Below are 21,564 nucleotides of genomic sequence, written 5' to 3'. Positions count from 1 at the left end.
AGATTAGGCTAAAAGACTTCAAAAAGGGGGCACTTGGGTGATTTGGTCAGTTGGGCATCCGACTCTTGGTCTCAGCTCAGGTCATGATCTCGAGATCATGAGTTTGAGCCCCGCATCAGACTTTGCACTAACAGTGCAGAACCTGCTTGTGATTCTCTCTCTCCCTCTCTCTCTCTGCCCCTCCCTTGCTCACTCTCACTCTCTGTTTCTCTCAAAAAATAAATAAATAACTTCAAATGGAAGAGAAGGAATATCCCTTCCATTTTAATGAGAGACAGTGGAAAAGATCGGTACAGGTAATAGTAAATTTTCAAGTTTGGGTGAAGAAACTCTCATATGAGATCTTGTATTTTCCTCATGAAAAGGAGATGAGCCCAAACCGTGGACACTCACTGCCCTCAAATGGGCATACAGGTGCAGGTCCACACCCACGCACATATGTGCACACACACACACACAGACACACTAAACTCACTTGAAAGTATACATGCTAAGGTCTAGGCTTTACCTCTCCTTCCAAGTAGACATTGTGGATGAGTCAGGTAACTGTTCCAAGGCAATAGAAGGTAAGTTCATGAAAAAATAAAGTTGAAAGCACAAAAACCTTGAAACAAAGACCACAAATGAAAACATCCTTTACCAGAGGAAACAGAAAAAAGGAAAAGAAGTGAACACTTAAACTTAGTTTAAGTTTATTCTCTTAAGGAAATAAGATATTACTTTAGAAACATGAAGTAAGAATAAACTACTGTGAAAAATAATCAAACAGGAACTAAGTATAAATTATTTTATTGTGAAAACCAAAAATTCAATAGATGAATGGAGTAGAATAGCAAGAACCAAAGAACAAATGAGTGACCAGGAAAGTCAGATTGAAGAACCTTCTCAGAAGGCAATAGAAAGGAGTAAAGAAATTAAAATAATAAAATAAATAAGATATGGAGAATGGATGTGATAACATCTGATGGTCCTATGAGGACCATCAGAGAATTTTTCAAAAGTAAACGTAAGGGGAAGGAACACAGAAATAACATGAAAAATGAAAGAAAGATCTAAGACCTCAAAGTACTTGCTATATTACAAAACCCACCCCTTGGCCTAATATAACAAAATGTGAGAATATCACAGTAAAGAGGGCATTACAAAAGCTAAATCTATAAAACAACAGGATTTAAACTGAGAGACATCTCAATACCATATGCAAGACTATGGAGAAATGTCTTTAAAATTCTAAAAGGAACCAACTTTGAAGCAAAATATTATATCCAGCTAAACTATTTCAAAGTTCTTAGAGTTTGTATTTGAGCAAAAAGAAATGAATTTAGAAACAAGTATTGAAAAATGAGAAGGATGAGGGAAAAGGTTTAATAGTATATTTATTGTCTTAAAAAGCATGGGGTGCCTGGGTGGCTCAGTCAGCTAGGTATCTGACTCTTGATTTCATCTCAGGCCATGATCTCACTGTTTGTGAGTTCAAGCCCCACATCTGGTCATGCAGAGCCTGTTTGGGATTCTCTCCCTCTGTCTCTGCCCTCCCCTTCTCATGCACATGTGCTCTCTCTCTCTCTCTCTCAAAATAAATAAACAAACATTTAAAAAAAGAATAATCCTCACCTCCACATTAGGTTTATTCCAAAAATATAGGGTGGATAAAAATTAGATAATCAATGTAATTTACCACACTAATAGAAATGAAATAGAAATCCATTCAATCAACTCAATAAATCCAGAAAAGGCTTCTGATGAATTTAAACAACTATTCAGGATTAAAGTTAAACAAACAAAACTCAGTAAACCAAGAATGAAAGAAACTTCCTTAATCTGAAAAAAGGCATCTAAAAAAATCCTTCAGCAAACATCAAACAAATGGTAAAATGTTGAAAGCTTTCCATGTGAGATCGTGAATGAGACAAGGATATCTGCTATCGCCATTTCCATTTCATGTTTTATTGGAGATCCTATCCAGTGCAATAAGTCAAGAAATGCAAGAAAAAAGAAATTAAAAGATTAAGAATTTGAAAGAAAGAATATAATTGTCATTATCCACAGATGATTATACACCCAAACAAATCCAAAAGAAAATCTAACAAATTATTTAAGTTAGCAATTGAGTTTAGCAATATTGCTGAATTTAAGATTGATAAAAATTGGTTATCAGTTTCTTAAATGTGGAATACGATACTAAAATTTTTGTTTTTCAAGTTCTACCATAAAATGTCATTTTAACAAATTATTTACTTATTAAAAGTTCTTTTCCTGCCATAAACAGTTCTGAGACAACATCACGAACTTCTACTTCATCTGTAACAATAGGTCCAGTTTGTAGAGTGCGCCTATTTGAATCAGAGAGAGCTTCTAAGACAGCCAGAAACCGGGATGCGGTGCTATCAAACATCTCATCCAACAACCGCTCCGTGACAGTACGTGGCCATGGCAACTGGAATAAAAACAAAACAAAACACACAGTCCACTTCTTTAAAGTTCTCAAATGTTTAATATTACAAGCCAAGATAAGTAAGGCATGCTGCATTCGTGCTACAAGTGCTAAAGGAGAGAGTGGATGGCCTATGAATGAGACAGCTGCTTTTATGGTTTTCGTCTTTGAGGTGTCTCTCCAGATTCCATTAAAGTTTCTGTCATGCTGCCATTACATCAAAGACTGCTATTTCTTTGTGTTTGTGTTTCCAAGGCAGCATTAAAAGGCTGTTTATTATTGTCTTTTTATTAGGGCAACGTCAATCTCCATATGCCTTGTGTTACCTTAATTACAGCCTTTAGGAACTGATACTCAAACTTTGGTTGCCTCGGAATCTCTCAGGGGTGCTTTTTAAAAGATTCACAGACCAAATCCTGAGATTCAGTGGGTCTAGGTGGAACACTTTTCATCAGCACTGCAGGAAATTCCAATGCCGAAGGTTCTTAAACCCAAATTAGAAACAATATTTTACAGTACAAATAACAGGTCTCGTGGTAGTTAAATAAAGAAGAGTTGACCAGCTGTATACTAATAAGCTAATGACTGTTTGGGCCCTGTATGAATTCCCAGCCACTCTGCTTTGTATCATCCCAGAACAATTTCCCCTTCTGCCAATGGCTTGCTTCTATACTCCTCCAACAACTGATCTATTTTTTGTATTTAGATTACCAGTAAACAAGAGAGGTAACTCTGCTCAGCTTTTCTAGAATCCATGTCCAGTTAGAAGATACCCGTCATATTCCCCATGACTCCCCTGCTTCTCTCCTCTTTTGGGAGAAAAGTCAGAAAGGCAGAAAAACATAAACAGGGTTAAAGCTGCTTTGGACTATTTTTCCACAAACCAACTTCTCTACTCATTAGTTTCTATGCCTTTTCGATCCATAGGTCAACTGATATGTTAAAAACCTCAGTAAAACTTGAACTTCATGCCCTTGCCTCTCTTTATTTACAAACAGAGGTAAGGGTTTCCTCTAAGATTTTTATTGTAGATTAAAACAGAGCTTTTAAAAATTATACTTAAAAGCATAATAAACTTCCTAATAATTAGAAGTATTCAAAATAAAATTATAAAACCCAAAGATTAGAGTTAAATTGTTTTTAGAAATATAGAAAAACTATCAAAAAAGTGAAATAGATTATTTATCAGAGCTGTAGAAGAATACTAAGTAAACATTTTAAAATATAAATATTTTAAAAATCTATAACAAAGATTTCAGGCAATAAAAAAACAGTGGGTTGCCAAGCCTGACAAGCAAAATATTAATGCCTATAAAAGCAATGAAATCATTCAAATGTATTTTAAAAATTAAAATCTCTAGTAGATAGATGATCAAAAACTGTGGAAGATAATTCACAGAAAAAGGAAATAAAAAGAGTAATCACAAAAATATGGGAAAGCTGGATCACAGAAACAGTTAAAATAAGCCATTTTATAAAAACAGAATTATTTTAAAAATTAAGAATAATATCAAAATGATAACAGCTTGTGGTGAAATTGGTACATACAGGTTGTACCTTATGTACCTATTTCGGAAATCAATTTGGGAATATATATCAAAAGAAATAAAGATGCTTGTATCCTTTGATCCAAATCCTACACCTTGAATTTTGTCCACAGGAAATAAAAGAAAAAAATAACATACTTGAAGATGTTGATTACTTCAATATTGATAATAACAAAGAACTGGAAACAACTAAAATTTTAAATAGTAATAAAAAAATTTGACAGATTATGGTACAAAACTGCATCAAGTATATTATACCATCTTTAAAAACATCAGGATGGTTGAGAAGCTAAATGGTAAGATCCAGATTGTCTGTTCCACTTCTAAATACTATGATTTCTATGACATCTACTCCATTAGATGTATTACGCTAATTCTCCAACATAACACACTTAGCCCAGTCAAGCTTAATTTCTGTCCCCCAATAAATGTTGTTTGCTCTTGTTTCCAAGCTATGATCTTGCTCTGGTCCTTAACTTAGAATGTTTTCTTCTCTTCTTCCTGTCCAGTCAAATCCTGCTCTTTACTCCAAGGCCATTCAAAAAGACAGACCTGTGACATTGCTTTTCTATATTCTACCATACTTGTAACCACAGTAGGCATTTGGTACATTCTGTTAAATGAATGAATGAAAAAATAACTAACAGCTAATACTCCTGAGGATCTATTACATGCTAGAAACATTCTAAGGGCTTTACATGTAATTCATTTAATCTCTATCATTATTTCCTTCTTAATACTTATCACAAGCAATAATTACTATACTTATTTATTATGTAATTTCTCCGTAAGAATGTAACTTCTACCTACCTTATACATACAGCAGGTACTTTAAAAATATTTATTGAATGAATTCCAAACAGTCAATCACTAGGAGTATGGATTAGTGGTGCTTGAAAGGAATCCTTTAAAGTCAAAATGATTGGGGTGTCTGGGTGGCTCAGTCGGTTGAGCATCCGACTCTTGATTTCGGCTCGGGTCATGATCCCAGGGTTGTGGGATCAAGCCCTGTTCAGCATGAAGCCTGCTTAAGATTCTCTCTCTCTCTCTCTCTCTCTCCCTCTGCCTCCTCTGTCCCTCTCTCCCACCCATACACTCCCTCTCTCTCTCTCTAAAAGAACACAAAGCAAAACAAAACAAAAAAACAAAAATGATTAACTGCGAGTTCACAATGGACTTACAAATTCAGAGAAATGTTTTATGAAACAGATTTAATGCATATTGAAATTAATTTCTTTTATAGGCATATAATAAAACTATTATATATATATATAGAACAGAACATTCTGCAAAATATGTCAAATACTGCAAATACTGATGACTTTTTAAAAAGGATACGTTGACTATTCCCTATGGAAACTGCCAACTAAACATTACAACTTTTTTTCTAAAAAGATATACTACCAGACCTTTCCATAAAATAATCATCTTAAAGGAAACCAGAAATAGATGTGTTTTTAATGTAATGTTATACAGAATTTTAAACATTTTTCTTTGAAAATATATTTAATTTTTGTACCAGGATGATTATAAAGCATAATATTATGCTAATTAATGACAATCTTATGGCTTTGGATACTTGAATTTGGTTTGCTCAGAGAAAAAAAAGTTGCTAGTCAGAAAAAAAAAACAACACTACCCCCTGCTCTCTTACAAATGCTACATGGCATCACTACTCAACAATACCAGATGTAGGCGGTTCCACAGCCCATCCAAGGAATTAGCTATAATTTGGAAGTCACCACCTGCACAAATTGTACACCATTGGTCGGTAAGGGACACGATTTTAAAAGGATGTATGAAATGTACTTCTGGGCTCAGTAGTCAACATATCATAGTCACACTAGAAGCTACCATGCCCAAATAATAATTGTATTTAGATATTACGATTTAAGAGAAAAAATAAATAAATAATTGCTCCTAAATGTTATACGAAGAAATGAGTTAAGAGAGCAGCAGTTATTGGAGTAGTGAGAAAGCACTGAACCAGAGACCTGGGGTCTGCTTCCAGTGCTGCCACTAGCTGCCTCTGTTACCTTGAGGCCATAATTTAAATACTCTGGGATTTATTTTCCCATATGTAATAGGAAAGGACTGAATCGGATGATTTCTTAAATTCTTCTCAGGTTCTGAGAGTCTACTACTCTCCTGTCAGAAACTGCTCATCTTCCCCCTCACTTTTTCAGTCCCTACAAAGAAGTTCACAGAACAATTTACAACTATCTACAACAGCTTCAAAGAAGAAAAAAAGAACTGAGCCTTAAGAGATAGTGAGATTCAGAAAAGCAAGGGCAAGACAGTGGGAGAAGGAAATGGCAGGAGGGAGAAAGGGCAGAGGGCCCCAAAAGGCAGAACTGTGTCCCAGTCTCCATCCCCAACAGGCCTAGTGCTGCTGGTCAAACACACTTGTGGCCAGGAGAGCCATGTGATGAGTTTGGACATGTGAGTAGAGACTGCTGTCCCTTCCATGCTGGGCATTATTGCCTGCACAAGATTCTCCAGAGCTTTCTCATATCCCCCATGGCAGAATGACCAGCAATTTTTGAAATGAGGGCTTCTCCTCAATTTGGCCCTGAGTGGCAGTCATGAGCACAGCCCCCTGATAACTATAATAAGTATGATGCCAGTGGGAAATAAACAGTTATTGTAAGTCACTGAGATATGGGGGTTGTTTATTGCTATGGTGTAGGCTAGCTCATAAACAGTCCCAAAGGTGCCTCCACCTTCGCGCCAACCTCAGAGGCCCCTAAGCCAACAACAAGGAGTCAAAGACAAAGGTCACTGTGGCACCACTCAAAGTGTGTACATTTGAACCTTTTCCAGGCTCTTCTGCCTCTTGCCCTTTAAAGTTGCAAAAGTGGGATTATGTGAAGGCACAAAAGCTTTAAGAAAGGGATGAAGTGAGGCCATGCCCACAGTGGGAAGGCATTCTTCTATTTGCCACTGGTGCAGGGAACAGGGTGCAGGATTTAATACTGAGTGACCAGACCTAAAAGATAGAGGGTTAACACAAATACACTGCAAAAAGAGTCTGAACAAGAGAAGACGTTCTTATACTTACAGTTTGAGCTTCTCTTAGGTTCACTCTTATCTTTGGTCTAAACAAACCTTTGTGTTTCCTTCTAGATTCAAATACTCCTCTTTTGAAGATCATCACTGCCATCTATCTCAAAAAGAAGAATTAAATATGAGGTAACAATGGGATGCACTTCTCAACCACTAATATTATGTACTTAATCAACTGTATAGTGCAGTCAATTTCTTTTATTTCATGAAATGTTTATACCTTTATGGTGGCCTCTCTATAGTATCTTCTGGATTCTTCCTGCGATTGTGAGGAACTCATTAATTCCAGTTGCCTTAACTCATCAATTTTAGCTAAAGCACGCCGAGCAAATGCCTATATGTGATTAAAAAAATTAATTCATAATAAGTGAGAGTATAGTGATCAAAAATGCATCAAGACTGTATGTTTTATTCTCCCAGATATTTGATTTAATTGGTGAATTAAACTCTGTTGATGCTAACTCCTTACAACACTGTAAGTATATCATCAATCATTTCCTACAAGCATCCCCAAATTCTGCAGGTCTAAAGTCAATAAACTGTCAGATATGCTAACTTTATGAATCAAGAAAATCAAAAAAATAAGGAAAGCCAAATTCTGTAGCTTCATATAGATTATCACTTTTCTGTCATTGCATACATGTGCGCACGCACACACACACACACACACACACACACACATACACACACATAAACACAAGCCCCTCCGCAGTGCTCTACCCTAAATCTTAACCTTCTTACTAAAGCATGCTGTATTATGCATTCAACTATTCACTTTGTCCACTAAATTGTGAGGCCCTTTAAGGATCTTATTTATTTTTGTATCTCTGGTAGCCAGCATGTAGGAAGTATTTATTAATGTCTGAGGGAAAAAAGGAAGGAAGGAAGGAAGGAAGGAAGGAAGGAAGGAAGGAAGGAAGGAAGGCTGCTTATTTAATCAGGTCACCATTATTATAATTCTCTAGAGATAGTAACAAAACAGGTCAATTTATGTAATTTATTTTACCATTTCTTTGAAATACGTTATCTATAATTTATAATTTTTTCCCGAAGACGCTTCCAGACATAATAATATACATGAACAGTTAAATTTTCCAATAAGGAAGAATTCCAATAGGAATCAAATAGTCAAAACTATGTATATGTTCCATTCGCCGACAATTCTAATAGCTACAGAAATATGCCACCCCTAGTACACTATAACTAACTGTACATGTATGGTGAGTAGTTTCTAGAACGCATCCTGGGCTAGAAAATGTCTCCCACAAGGGTTATACTAGGCTATTCAGGATGGGCCACTACCATCCAATCCCTCAGAATTAGTTTGGGCAGGAAAAACCAAATGTAAAGGAGCCATTAACTGGCCAGATGATTGTGAACAGGATACGAAAAAAGATTTGTATAACCGTAAAGCGCTGTCCTGCTTAGACTTCCAGCCAAGAGGTTAAGTGAAGGCTGAAATCCTCTGCACTCACCAGACCATATACACTGGTGCAGGGATGTGCTGGCCTACAGGAAGGGGTGCCTACTTCTAATTCACACCAAGCCCTCATCCACTGACAAGCTAAGTACCATGTATTGTAGAAAAGGGTGCTTTTGATTTACACAGAGGTACCACATAGGCTAATAGAAACCCCTAAAAGTTAAGTTACATTTCAAGTATTCAGTCTAAAAGATATACAGGAAAAGAAGAAAAACAAAAAAAAGGGGGGATGTATTAAATGACATCTGGAAGCAGAGAAAAGCAAGACAAATGGATTGCAGGGGGCATAGAATGCAAAACTAAATAGGGAAGAAGAGTGACTTGTATGAAAGAATTCAACGGGGAAGGAAAGATATCAGAAATCTTATTCAGAAAAGGGTCCAAGGAGGTGGAAGTGAACAAAGAGCAAAGGAGAGAGCAGAATGTAGAGCAAGAGATCAATAGAATGGGGAAGCCAAGCACATTTCTGCAGGTACACCCTGGGACTTCCGTCCTTGCTCCACTGTAATTCTTCAGGTTTTGTCTGTCTGTGTTTGTGTTGCTGGGCATCTGAAGAAGAAAATGCTAATGACTTGTAATTTTCAATACTGGGATGCTGAGAATGACAAGTGGCCTACCTCTGCATGAACGCCAGCTTGGCAGTCATAATAGCACTGGCAGACAGCAGTGTAAAGAGTAGCCCGCCACGTCAGGTACCTGACAGACAGGAGCGGGACCGAGAACTCCATACACATACTGGCCCACAGGAGGTATTCCAAGGCCTGAGGAAGAAAGAGCACACTCAAGTAAATTTTCATTTTAAGCTAATAATGATGATTTTTATCTAATATAATCAGATTATAAGTTGTGAGCACAAGTTGCTGACTACTTAAACCAAAAATACCATAAATAGTGAGTCAAGAAAAAACAAGCATTTAAAAAGAAAATAATTTAAAGAATTCAAAATCTCAAGTGAGTCATTTTAGAATATCTTCCTTCTTAGCTACTAAAGTCCTATGAATCCAGCTTGTTTTTATCTATATTTATCAAGTGTCAATAGCAGTCTAGGAGTTAATTCTAACAATGCAATTCTAACCAATGCAATGCATTGGTTCCTGGCCTGGAACCAATGCATGTGTCTGAAAATCAGCTAGTATAGCAGGGTAGGGGAGATGGAAAAGGCTTCTTCTCCAGTGCCCGTGATACTTAGTAGAAACAGTCCAATATTGGAGTCAAATAGACCTGGGCTTCCATCCTAATTTTATCACCTAGTATCTGTGTCATTTTACCTCTCCAGACCTTTTTTTTTTTTTTTTCATCTGAAAATAGGTATTTTAGCACATGGTAGCAGTGCTGTTATGGAGAAGGAGACAATGCACATGACATTCTAGGATGCTATTTGGCACACTGTAAGCACCCCATAAATGGTGCCTATTACCAGGTACAACTTGAAACAAAATGGTGGGGAAAGATCATCATTGTCATTGGCCTGTTGTAGGAATATATGCTTCCCCTCAACCACTGGTAATTCTTTTTATTCTTTATGTCCCTTTTTGGACATACTCCTCCCACAAACTCTATACCAGGAAACACTACTTGACTATACGTATCCTGCAGTTAAAAATTTTCAATCTTTTTCTTTCTTCAAAAATATTCCAAAAGCTCAAAAGTTAATTTGATTATATTACCTTTCATTTGATTGAATATAAAAAATTTCATCTATGTTCCACATATAAATGTAAAAAATGTTACTGAGAAGAAAATAAGAATCTGAGCCAAAAATCTCAGAATATAAAATTCTAAATTGTATCCATGGAGATATTGACCTTGACCAAGCAAGTCCTCACATGTCTCCCTAGACTATAAGGATACTTCCTCACTTGTCTCCCTGTCTTCGGTCTCACTCAACCTTTGTTCTTCTCATACACCCCCTTCCTTATATATTTTATATAATATATCCACCAAAATTACCTTTATTTTTTTTAAGTTTCATTTATTTAAGTAATTTCTACACCCAATGTGGGACTCGAACCCATGACCCCGAGATCAAGAGTCACATGTTCTTCCAACTAAGCCTACCAGGTGGCCCCAATATTAGCTTTCTAAAATCCAAATTGCACTGTGTAATTGTGTTCAGAATACTCCCATGGCTCCCTATTGCCTACACAGTGAAGTACAACCCTATCTAGGGCACACACACACACACCATTCATTACCTAGTCCCTGCCTTCTCCTCCCTCCATTACTCTTGATCCTACATCATATACTTAAAGCTACTCCAAAATGCTTTCCATTCCACAAAACATCTTAGTGGCCCAAATACACATGTCTTTGCTTACCCTGTTCTCTCCTTCACCCACCCCATATGACCGAGCTGAAACACTACCTCCATGACTAGCAGTGTTACCTTGGACAATTTATTTAAACTCCATGTGTCAAGGTTCTTCATCTGCAAGATAGGTATAATGACTATCTTATAGGATTGTTTGAGGATTAATTGAGTTAATAGAGGCTAAATGCTTAGAACACATTACACACATAAGTGTTCACTCTGGTGACCACAGTGAAGAAAGAGAAAGTGGAGCAGGAGAGGGTGGAGGAACAAGATAAGGAGGGGAAAGAGAACAGTTGTTGAAGACTCTCCCAATGTCCCTAGAGAGAAATGACTATTGCCTTATTTCTATCTATACCATAATTGCATTATGGGTGTGTGTGTATATGTGTGTATATGTATATGTGTAGGTATATATATATATATATAATTTATGTAAATTTATGTACATATATATTTTACATTTAGTTGCACTAATATGCTCACATGTGTGTGAGTCCAAAACTAGACTGTAATCTCTTTGAAAATAGGAATAGCACCATTATTAGATATCACCAGCATCCAGAAGAGTACCAGGTACATAGCAGATATTCCCAAGTGCTATTAAATGAATTCAATGAACAGCCTTAAAGTCAGCAGAACCAACTGCAGGAGACTAACAAGTATTCAAGATTCTCAAGAAAATAATGATAATAAATATGGACAATGGAATAAAGTCCTTCTTCCAATAACAAATTCGGCCTTCAAAAATTGAGGAAGTAATTAAGGAAAAATATGTCTATAAAAGTCAAACCCACCTTGAAAAGGCAAATCATCAAAATGATCCAGGAGCTTCATATGTATAAAGCAAACCCACCAGACTGACGTAGTATTTAATAATACAAATAGATAAAACACTGATAACATTCAGACCCTATTTCCATCTCTGGAGCTGTCAAAGGCAGTATATACAACACATGTGCAAGCATCTTAGTGTTCTCATCTAAGAGAAAGAAATCTGAAAGTCCAGAATTCTCCCCTGCCTAGTCAGTTCTGATTCCAGAGGAAAAGAGAGTGCTGGAAGTAGATCAGAGTTTGACACAGAATTGTAATAGTCTTGGTTATCCACTAAGCTCATCCCACTGGACTGTAAATTCACTTAGGAAAGGGACCTTGTTGGTCTTGTTCACCACCATATCCCCATCTCCTAAAACTACCTGGCATGTAATAGTAAATATTACATAAATATTTGTTGACTGATCATCATTAAAAAGTTTCAGTTAATGGTGCCAAATATGGAATTATGCCAAGTATTCATAGAATCAAAGGGCCCAAAGCCTATCCAATTTCATCCCCGCCAACATCACTGGCACCACCACCTGATGTCCTATACCTTCCCTGCCCCAGAGTTCTCACCTCTAGTAACAAGGAATGTGCCACATGGTATCAGAAGACAATTCTAAATATGAAAAGTGCTTCATTAATGAAATGAACCATCCTGATATACCTTCAGGGCCTCGGTCCTAGTTACACCTTCTGGAATAGCACAATACCACCCCAAACTCACTTCCAAGTTACAGCCTTCCAAGACCTGAAAAACACCTATGCTTCCTGTCTTCTCTCCCAGCTCTCTCTCCAGGATAAACATTCCTGGGCGCTTTTATATATCCCAGACCTGCTCTTCCCTTCTCCATCATGGTTAGTCTCCTGTGACTTTGCTCCAGGTTACCAATGTCCTTTAGAGTGATGACTTCTCCACGGTGAAATGAAACTTTTGGTCCCTGTTTCTGGACACTACGTCTCTACTAAGTGGGTCCGGGGTTGCTTTATTGCTGTTTTTGCTGCTGTTGTTGTTTGCTAACCTTGCTGAACTGTGAACTGATGTGGAATTAACAGTCATCAAAACTGGAGTTTTCTCACATCTGTAGCACAAAAATCTCATTGTGGATTTTTGCATTTGGACTGTTGCAGTTTGGGGAGTATGAGATTAAACCATGTATAAATTTTCCCCTTTTAAACTCACATGTCTTTTCAAAACCCTGTTGGGATTCCTGATATTAGAAATTTCACATTTCAAAATAAAAATAGCTTCAGTCACTAATTGCTCACATTATATTTGAGTTCATATTCAGACTTAGAATAAAACACCCCAATCACATATTTTAGTGCCCCAAGGGACCGTAAAAGTGACCTAATCTAACTCCAATAGGCTAAACTGCTTGTAAGCAACAGAGCTGGGACTAGAATTCAGGTCTTTAGACTTACAAGCACAGCAGCGTTCCTTCCACCACATCGGGGCAGCCTTGACAAAGGGGGAGTTCTGAAAATCCATCATTCCACTTGGGGTTCTGGAAAACTGTCATTCAGGTTTAAAGATGAAGAGCCGTTTCAAAAAAACTTTTAAAAAACCACAAATCTTGATTTGTAGCTTTTTTTCTTGCTCTCAAAAGCTAGGAAGAACTATTTCTATTAATTTAAAAAAATGATTTCAGTAGAACCGCTTTCTTCATAAGGGAAAAATATTTTTGAAAAACGCAGTGAGAAGAGCCCAGCAAGAGCATGGTTCAGAGGTTGGGCAGGAAACACACACACAATTAGTCAGCTCAGCCACAGGACGGCACTGCAGCATCATTTATACCAGCGCGGATCATTGGAGGAAGACAACACCTGAAGGCATTTCAAAGTTTGGGTTTGAAGTTTATGTAATGGCACATGGAATGATTTGACAATAATTGTTCAAGCCGCAGATTTTACTAAACTATTTCAATTTTATAGTAAAATGAAACAGATATCAACTGTAAGGATGAATATATATTCTACTGTATTCTTTAATGTTTGCTGAGTACTGTACTACAATTTTAAATGCCTCAGAAGAAACTAGATTATACCATAAATGAAAGTGAAGTTGTCATATATCTTTAGGGAAAGAGGCTTCAGCAGCCTGGTCTCCCTCCATTCCTTGAGGTTTTGCTGGTGGCCTGTCTGAGCACCAAAGCAAGTGTTTCCCATTTAGGGAAGAGCCCCTGGTCAGTCCTGGTCTTCAGAACATCTTAAGGAATACAGAGTCATGTCAAAAAAGAGTAGCCCTCCTACACGGCTCCTCCATTTGAGTAGGTGAACCAAAATAGGATGGGTCATGACATGGTTAAATTTAGTCAATAGGCAATCACTTTTCTTTTTTTTTCTTTTTTTAAAATTTTAATGTTTATTGATCTTAGAGAGAGAGACAGACAGACAGACAGAGTGTGAGCAGGGGAGGAGTAGAGAGAGAGAGGGAGACACAGAATCTGAAGCAGGCTCCAGGCTCTGAGCCATCAGCACAGAGCCCAACGCGGGGCTCGAACTCACAGGCCGCAAGATCATGACCTGAGCCAAAGTCAGGCAAACCGACTGAGCCACCCAGGCGCCCCAGGCAATCACTTTTCTAATGGTGTTGAGTGTCAGTACGGTGTAGTATTGGCCTTAGCTACACCTCTAACTAAATGTGAGACATTGAGCCTCAGCTTCTTCATCTTTAAGATGAAGTTAATAATAGCACCTTTCTCAAAGTGGTGGTGTGAGGATTAAATTAGATAATATGTGAAGAAAGTGTTCAGAAGCATACCTGATAAATGGTAGGCATTCATTCAATAAATGATGATGATGATATTGCCCACCTTGTAAGACAATACTGAGCATTATATATGCCCTTCACACAGACCTAACACATAGTAGAGATTCAATAATAATAACAAATGGTAGCCATTATGCCTAGATCCTATAGGAATGAGTTTAGGTTGCTCTAGGGCGACACCGGAAAAGCCTGAGGATCCCATGTCTATTTCTCTTTCTGTTGTATACTATAACAGACTTGAATTCTAAAATTGCTGCAGAATCGGGAACCCTCATACCCAGAAGCACTCAGATGTGGCTGAACCTCCAAGGACTTGTCCCCGTTAAATGGACCCATAAAGTTCATTTATAGCCTCAGCTCAGGAATCAACTCACCAGCTGAGGGCTTGGGAATTTCTAGATGAAAATTATTAATTTCCTGGAAACTTATTATAGTGAACAAACTGAAAGAATCTCATTCCAATCTTCAAGTGCTAACTGTACAACTACCCACCACCCCAAATTTCTTGCATCTCTCACTTGCCCCCATTCCTATCCCACAAGACTGGGGCCATAGAACTGTCCTCCTTCAGCCCTTATTTTGTCAGACAAAAGCTCAAGTTCAATAAGGGGGAGAGGAGATGTCTTACATCGGATCTGAATAAGAAATCATTTTAACATGACTGTGACATTAAACTAAATTTCTCTCAGCATTAACAAGCACAAACACTAACAGTTAAGTTTTGGCACAGATGTCTCTGCCCTTCAAGGCTCTGGCAGACAAATGCTGTAGCAGACCAAACTATGATGGTTCTGTGAAGCAGTATTTGTTGCTACAGCAAGTGCAACAGGAGTATGCAAATTCTCTTTAGGAAATCATCTGGAACTGAATGCAGAATTGTTGGAATAGTGTGTAGGCCACATTTACATTATTCATGAGACAGTCTCCCTTCATTTTAATTTACATTCAAAATGCTGGCACAGAGCTTGCTCAAGTCACTGTCAGTAATAGAGCTTTTAAATTTGAGGAACAAAACAGAGAGAACACATAATTAATGTTATGCACTGAGCATGCAAGCATCTTTTCTTCCATTTGTATTTTTTAAGAATTGTCAAATTTTAAGATACTTGGGTTATATTTTGAAGAAATAAATTTTTTAAAAAAAGTATCTGACCTGAGTGTTAGAATATTCAGCATAAGGTTTTGCATGCAGGAAAGAAAAATAAAGCAGGAATGTTTCAGACACCAGAAACAATTCAAGCATGGTCTCAACAGGAGTATATTCTCCCTTCTTGGGCTATATTCTAATGACCGGATACTGACACAGGGAATAAATATGTCTCCTACACACAAAAGTGCTACCAACATTGAAGGGAAATCAATAGAAGTCTCAGCCACTTCCTCAAGCTAAAACTGAGCAGTAAGTTCTAGTAAGTGAGATTCTTCTTATGAAATAAAGGCCCCTTCCCCTCAGCTCATGACTGGGCCAATGGTTAGGTGTACATTCACCCAACTAGCAGGTGGGCCATAAGTAAAGTCCAAGCTGTTCAAGGAGAACAAAGTCCAAACTCCATAGCATCATACATAAACAGGGTAACCATAGTTTATTATCCAAACCAGAACACTTTAAAGAGTGAAAGGGAGCACTATTAATAATTACTCCAGGAAAACAGACATAAACCAGGACTGTCCTGGCAAGCCAGGATGCATGGTCACCCTACCTAAAGATATAGTTACCAGAGGGATGTTCAGTATCAAGTTGACAAGTAATGACTAATCTGATAGACTGAGAACACTGGAGATTACCTATCAATTTTAGGAATTCTTTCTTTTTTTTTTTCATTAATACTGTATTGTCTTTTTTTAGATTTTTATCTTTACAGATGGTCATGTTAAAGTAAAAGTATGAACAGTAAAACTATATAATATATACTTATTAACTTTTATTATATAATCCACTGATTTCCTTTGTTTAGCATTCAATGCTAACAAAAGTCTTGAGAAAAACAGGAAATACAAGGCAAGATATTTTGTCAGTAAATTTCATACCTTGGAAGACTGACCTATGATCATCAGTTTTCTGCAAATGGTGTAAATGTAAATGGTACCTAGATGAAGAAAAAGACTGTTAACATGTTTTACAGTTAAATAATGGCGATTTTATATTCCAATTTCTGTTGTTTAAGTCTGTAGTCCCTAAAACAAGTGATCTCATGAGAAAGTCTGATAATAAGAGAGTTTATAATCGTTACAATTTTTTTGTAACTTGCAGCCAAATCATTAAAAGAACTAATTTGAACATATTTTAAGTAAGTTGCCACAGGAATCTTTTAGTCTCATTTGAAAGGAAGCATAAGTTTTGAAATATATTGAACAAAGGAATATTTTAGTAGCATAATTTAGGTACCGTGTGGTTTTATTAATTCGTAGAAAATGCTATTGGTTCCCATGGCTTCCCTATGATTGAAAAACTAAAGATTTATCTCCAAATAAGATTAGAATACATCTTTAATCAAAATAGCATAATACTAAGCAAAGAAACTCATGAAAATTTAAAATCAAAACATATAATTTATTTATTTTTTTATTTATTTGCAGTGTCATATAATATTTGCCCCATTATTAAGGTATAAGCACCCCAGTGAAAAACAGCATTTCCAACTCGTATTTAAAGTATGATATTTTTTTTTTGTCAGGTCATTAATTAAATACCAGAAGCTAGAAAACTGGCAGAGTTGGAGCAGGAATGGGGAACAACATCACCAGACATCTCTCTATATACAAAGGACATTATCGTGCTATAAACATACCCCAAAGATGGTAACATACCTTTAAAAGGCATGTAATTATAATGACAAGTAGTCTAAATATTTTCTATAAAATATCTGATCTAAAATGCACAACCATCAAAATTCAACAGTTATGAATCCATGTTTGCACTTAAACTTTAAGAGCTTCTGAGAAAACAGCATCTGCTTCAAAACACACACCACTTGATTAAAATACCCTTGTAAGCATAGCATAATAACCATTAATTATATGTCAATAACAAAAATATTGAATAAACTTTTTTTAATTTTTTAACGTTTATTTTTGAGAGAGAGAGAGTGAGTTGGGGAGGAGGAGAGAGAGAGGAAGACACAGAATCCAAAGCAGGCTCCAACTGTCAGCATAGAGCCCAAGGAGGGGCTCGAACTCATGAACCGCGAGATCATGACCTGAGCCAAAGTCAGACACTTAACCGACTGAACCACCCAGGTGCCCCAAATAAACTTTTAAACACTTACAGCACCATAAACTTTATAGACAATGCAATAGGTCCTAAACATTTAAGGACTCAGCCTTCTCAGTGTGACTGCTCCCAGGCCATGGAATTAGTTATTTCACAGAAGATGCACCAGGGAAGAAACCAGTTGGCTAGTAACAGCTCAAGCCCAGCATTCTTATCTCAAGTGGTTTTTGTTGAGCTTTACCCTTAATCTTTAAAAATGGAACTGTATAATAGTGTTTCTTCATTTTAAAAAAGTCACCAAGTAAGGATACCCACAGCAAATTCATGCCTCTCCACAAAACATGTGATTCAGGTGGGAGCCAGGAGCCTGGGTAAACATGTCAGTAACGGGAACTGGGGAATTTCAAAAGACCTCAGGAGACTGCCCTCAAGAATGACAAGGGCCCTCTGTCCTTTAAAAATGTGATTTTAACCTTTCCAGCCCTAATATGTCCTGACTTATAACTGAATCCTTCTTTGATGGTTCAGGTTCTTGGCATGGCTCACAAATTCCCACTGCAGAAGCCTGACAGGGAGAGTAAACGATATAAAATGGAAGACGGGTGAAATCTCAGGATACCTCTGAAAGTTTGTTTTGTTCTATTTTTAACTAAATCCCTAATATGAGTTTATTGCCTTGTCATGTGACTCCTTTTCATCAAAGACAGCCACCACCAAAATAATCTTACTATGTGAGGGTTGAATGAGCTGGGTTCAGGTTGGTTGTGAAGTAAGGTATTATGCAATAGTCACACACCCAGTTAGAGTTTGTGAAAGAACCAAAAGTAGTTAACTATCTTAAGAAACCAAGAGTGTGTATGCATAATAGTCAATTAAAAGGAAAGAGAATCAGTGTTAAAGTCTAACAGAAAAGGTGAAATGTATTTTTGATAAATTGACTGTAGGTCAATTTATTTTTCTTTAAACTCCGAACTTATTTTAAAACTACAAGGTCTTAGCACTTGTTAATCTCCCAGCTGGAATGCCCTTCCCCCAAATATCCAGATGTCTCAGTCAGGTGTTTACTCAAACGTCATGTCATCTCGTCATCTCCGTGAGGCCTTCCCTGACCCTGTTTAAAATAGCTGCCCAGCTCCAGCCCCGCTTCTTTTCTCCCTATCCCCTTCTTGGCTTTACTTTTCTCCATAGTACTCATCACTATCTAACACAACATTTAATTTTGATTTATCATCTCCCTGAAGCATTATGTAAGCATGAGAACAGGGTTTTTGTCTGTTGTCCACTCCTGTGTCCCTAGCACTTAGAACAATGCTCAGCCCTTAATAACTTTGAGGTGAGTTAATTAAAACAGGGATAGTAGTCAGCAAAACTAAGTATATGTATCTCCCACAACCCAGCAATCCTACTCATGTACATAAACCCCAAAAAACGCTAACTTAGGTTTATAAAAAAGACACATGTAAGGATATTCATTGTAGAATAATTTATGCAATTATAGAGGTAGAGCAAACCAGGTGCCCATCCCGAGGGGTGTATGAATATCTGGAACACAATTCAACATGCAGAATTAACGAACTAGATTTACACATAGGAAACTGGTCAGGTTCTAAAACCACAGGACTGATTAAAAAAAAAAATTTAGGAAACAATAAAATCTAGAGCATGATACCATATGTATAAAGAAAAAGCACATATCTAGTAAAGGTATGTGGAAGATACAGAAATTGTTTTTGGTTTTGTTTTTGTTTTAGAATATTAGGATATTTTTGTCTGTGATCTTAAAAAGACCGCAGCCAGGGAATTATGCTGCATCATTTCCACCTACCTCTTAAGCAAGGTCCAACCATGGGACCCACACCTCAGGCCTACCACTCCTCGAGCACAGAACCTCTGGTCCTGCCCAGATATGTGAGCAGTTCATGTGGAAGGATGGCAAATGGCTACTCAGGGAATCACAGATTCTTCATCTTCTTGAGGATGATCAGACACAAAAGCTTCATAGTCACCGGACTGAAAACTTCTTCCAAAATCAGGCTCATCTCTGACAGCAAATGTGAGCTCTCATTTCAACCAAAATGTCAAAAAAAAATTATTTGGAGAGGGAGACGAAGGAAAAGGCTAGGAAATGTACTTCCAGTTGCCACAGATCAGGGAAAATCCAATATGTTTTCTTTCAAGCTATTTTGTCCTGGTTTTACACATAGAGAACACACTGTCATTTTCCTTTCAAGAAATTATCCATAGATCAATATAGTAGGTGACTGTAACTTTAAAGAGAATTTCAATTGCATTGAAATTTTAACTCCCTGCTATATTTTGACAGATAAGATTCATTTCAGAAGACAAATACAATATATATGTATGTATGTGTATGTATGCAATGCATATATGCGTGTAAATACATTATATACACACACATACACACACATTCCCAGAGCCCCTCACTCAGAAGCAAGTAGGAAGAGAAGATTGATAAGTAGAAAGCAACAGTCACTAGCCAAAGTATTTGAGAAGAGGACCAATGAATGGATGATGCTTAGAATCAACCTAACTTGCAACAGTCCTTTGATCTTTCTCCACTTATATTTACTTATTAACCACGTCCCCTACTTCTTTACACCTGAAACTGACTATCCCCACAGCCTCTGACCCTCCCTTTTAAGTCCCTGCTGACGAGGACAAACTAGAATGCAACAAAAATATTAAAAAGACAAAAACAAAATCCCCATAATCATCTTATTATGCAATGAATGTTTTAAATAACAAGACAGTCAGTCAAATTACCATCCAACTTGGCATTTAAATAACTTTCTGAAAGGCGTGATGAAAAATAAAAGACATTGGTATATACCGTTGAAAATAATCCAGCAAAGGTGTTCCAGTGGCAGAGCCACCTGCATGATGAGTCTTAAGGAGGACAAAATCTGCAGGCATTGGGTCACAGATTCTTTATTCTGCAGGTTCACATCATTGTCACAGACCAGTTCATAGCTGCAAATATTTTTGCCACTTAAAGCGTGAAACTGAAATGCAGGGAAAATACAAAGAACATAAATAAAGTTTATGCAACTTAAAAAAGCATTTTCTTAAAATGTGAAAAATTAAAATAGAAATGATTCTGCTTAAATAGAGTATGCAGGGCTATAGACTGAATATTTGTGCCCCCCCCCAGTTTATATATTGAAACCTAACCCCCATTGTGATGGTATTTGGATGTGGGGTCTTTGGGAAGTCATTAGGTCATGAAGGTAGAGCTTTCATTACTAGGATTAGTGTGCTTATAAAAGAAACCTTGAAAGAGCTCCCTACTGCCTTCTGTCATGTGAGCACACAGAGAGAAGACAGCCATCTATGAATTAGAAAGTGAGCCCTCACCAGACATCAAATCTTCCAGCCCCTAACCTTGTGCTTCCCAGCCTCCAGAACTGAGAGAAATAAATATTAAGCCATCCAGTCTATAAAAATATAATAAGATAAAAACAGAGAGGGAGGCAAACCATAAGAGACTCTTAAAGAAAACAAACTGAGGGTTGCTGGGGGTAGGGGGCAGATGGGTTACATGGGTGATGGGCATTAAGGAGGGCATGTATTGGGATGAGCCCTTGGTATTACGTGTAAGTGATGAATCACTGACTTCTACTCCCGAAACCAATACTACACTATGCATTAACTAACTTGAATTTAAATAAATAAATTTTTAAAAAACCATCAGTCTATGGATTTTTGTTATAGCAGCCCTCAAGGACTAAGACATATGGAAAGAAACGCGGTAAAAATGGTTTCTTCAAAGCATCTATTTAGTTAAGATTACTTGTCTTTAGTCAAAAAAGAAAAATTCAAAAGAAAAAAAAGTACAAAATTCTATTTCCAAGAATATGGAATTGAATCACATTTTATAAACCCTCCTCATAGCATTTTGC

At 37.1% G+C, this 21,564-nt stretch overlaps 1 protein-coding gene across 17 annotated transcripts in view; it reads right to left on the bottom strand.

The window, feature by feature from the left end:
- Window positions 1-21,564, bottom strand: part of CFAP54 (cilia and flagella associated protein 54) — a 289,781-nt gene that overhangs the window by 253,342 nt on the left and 14,875 nt on the right. For 15 of the 17 annotated variants that reach the window (XM_045062193.1, XM_045062194.1, XM_045062191.1 and 12 more), the window contains 6 exons: window positions 20,496-20,667; window positions 16,462-16,520; window positions 9,148-9,291; window positions 7,268-7,381; window positions 7,043-7,144; window positions 2,239-2,437 (listed from right to left, as the gene is read on the bottom strand). In XM_045062193.1, the coding sequence (XP_044918128.1) occupies window positions 2,239-2,437; window positions 7,043-7,144; window positions 7,268-7,381; window positions 9,148-9,291; window positions 16,462-16,520; window positions 20,496-20,667 (790 nt within the window). Of the gene's footprint in view, window positions 1-2,238; window positions 2,438-2,760; window positions 3,600-7,042; window positions 7,145-7,267; window positions 7,382-9,147; window positions 9,292-16,461; window positions 16,521-20,495; window positions 20,668-21,564 lie in introns of those variants that run through there. The other 2 variants (XM_045062202.1, XM_045062204.1) reach the window with 2 other exon arrangements.

The sequence above is a fragment of the Felis catus genome, chromosome B4, assembly GCF_018350175.1.
Source record: "Felis catus isolate Fca126 chromosome B4, F.catus_Fca126_mat1.0, whole genome shotgun sequence".
Taxonomy (NCBI): domain Eukaryota; kingdom Metazoa; phylum Chordata; class Mammalia; order Carnivora; family Felidae; genus Felis; species Felis catus.
This window is presented reverse-complemented; position numbering and strand designations above follow the sequence as displayed.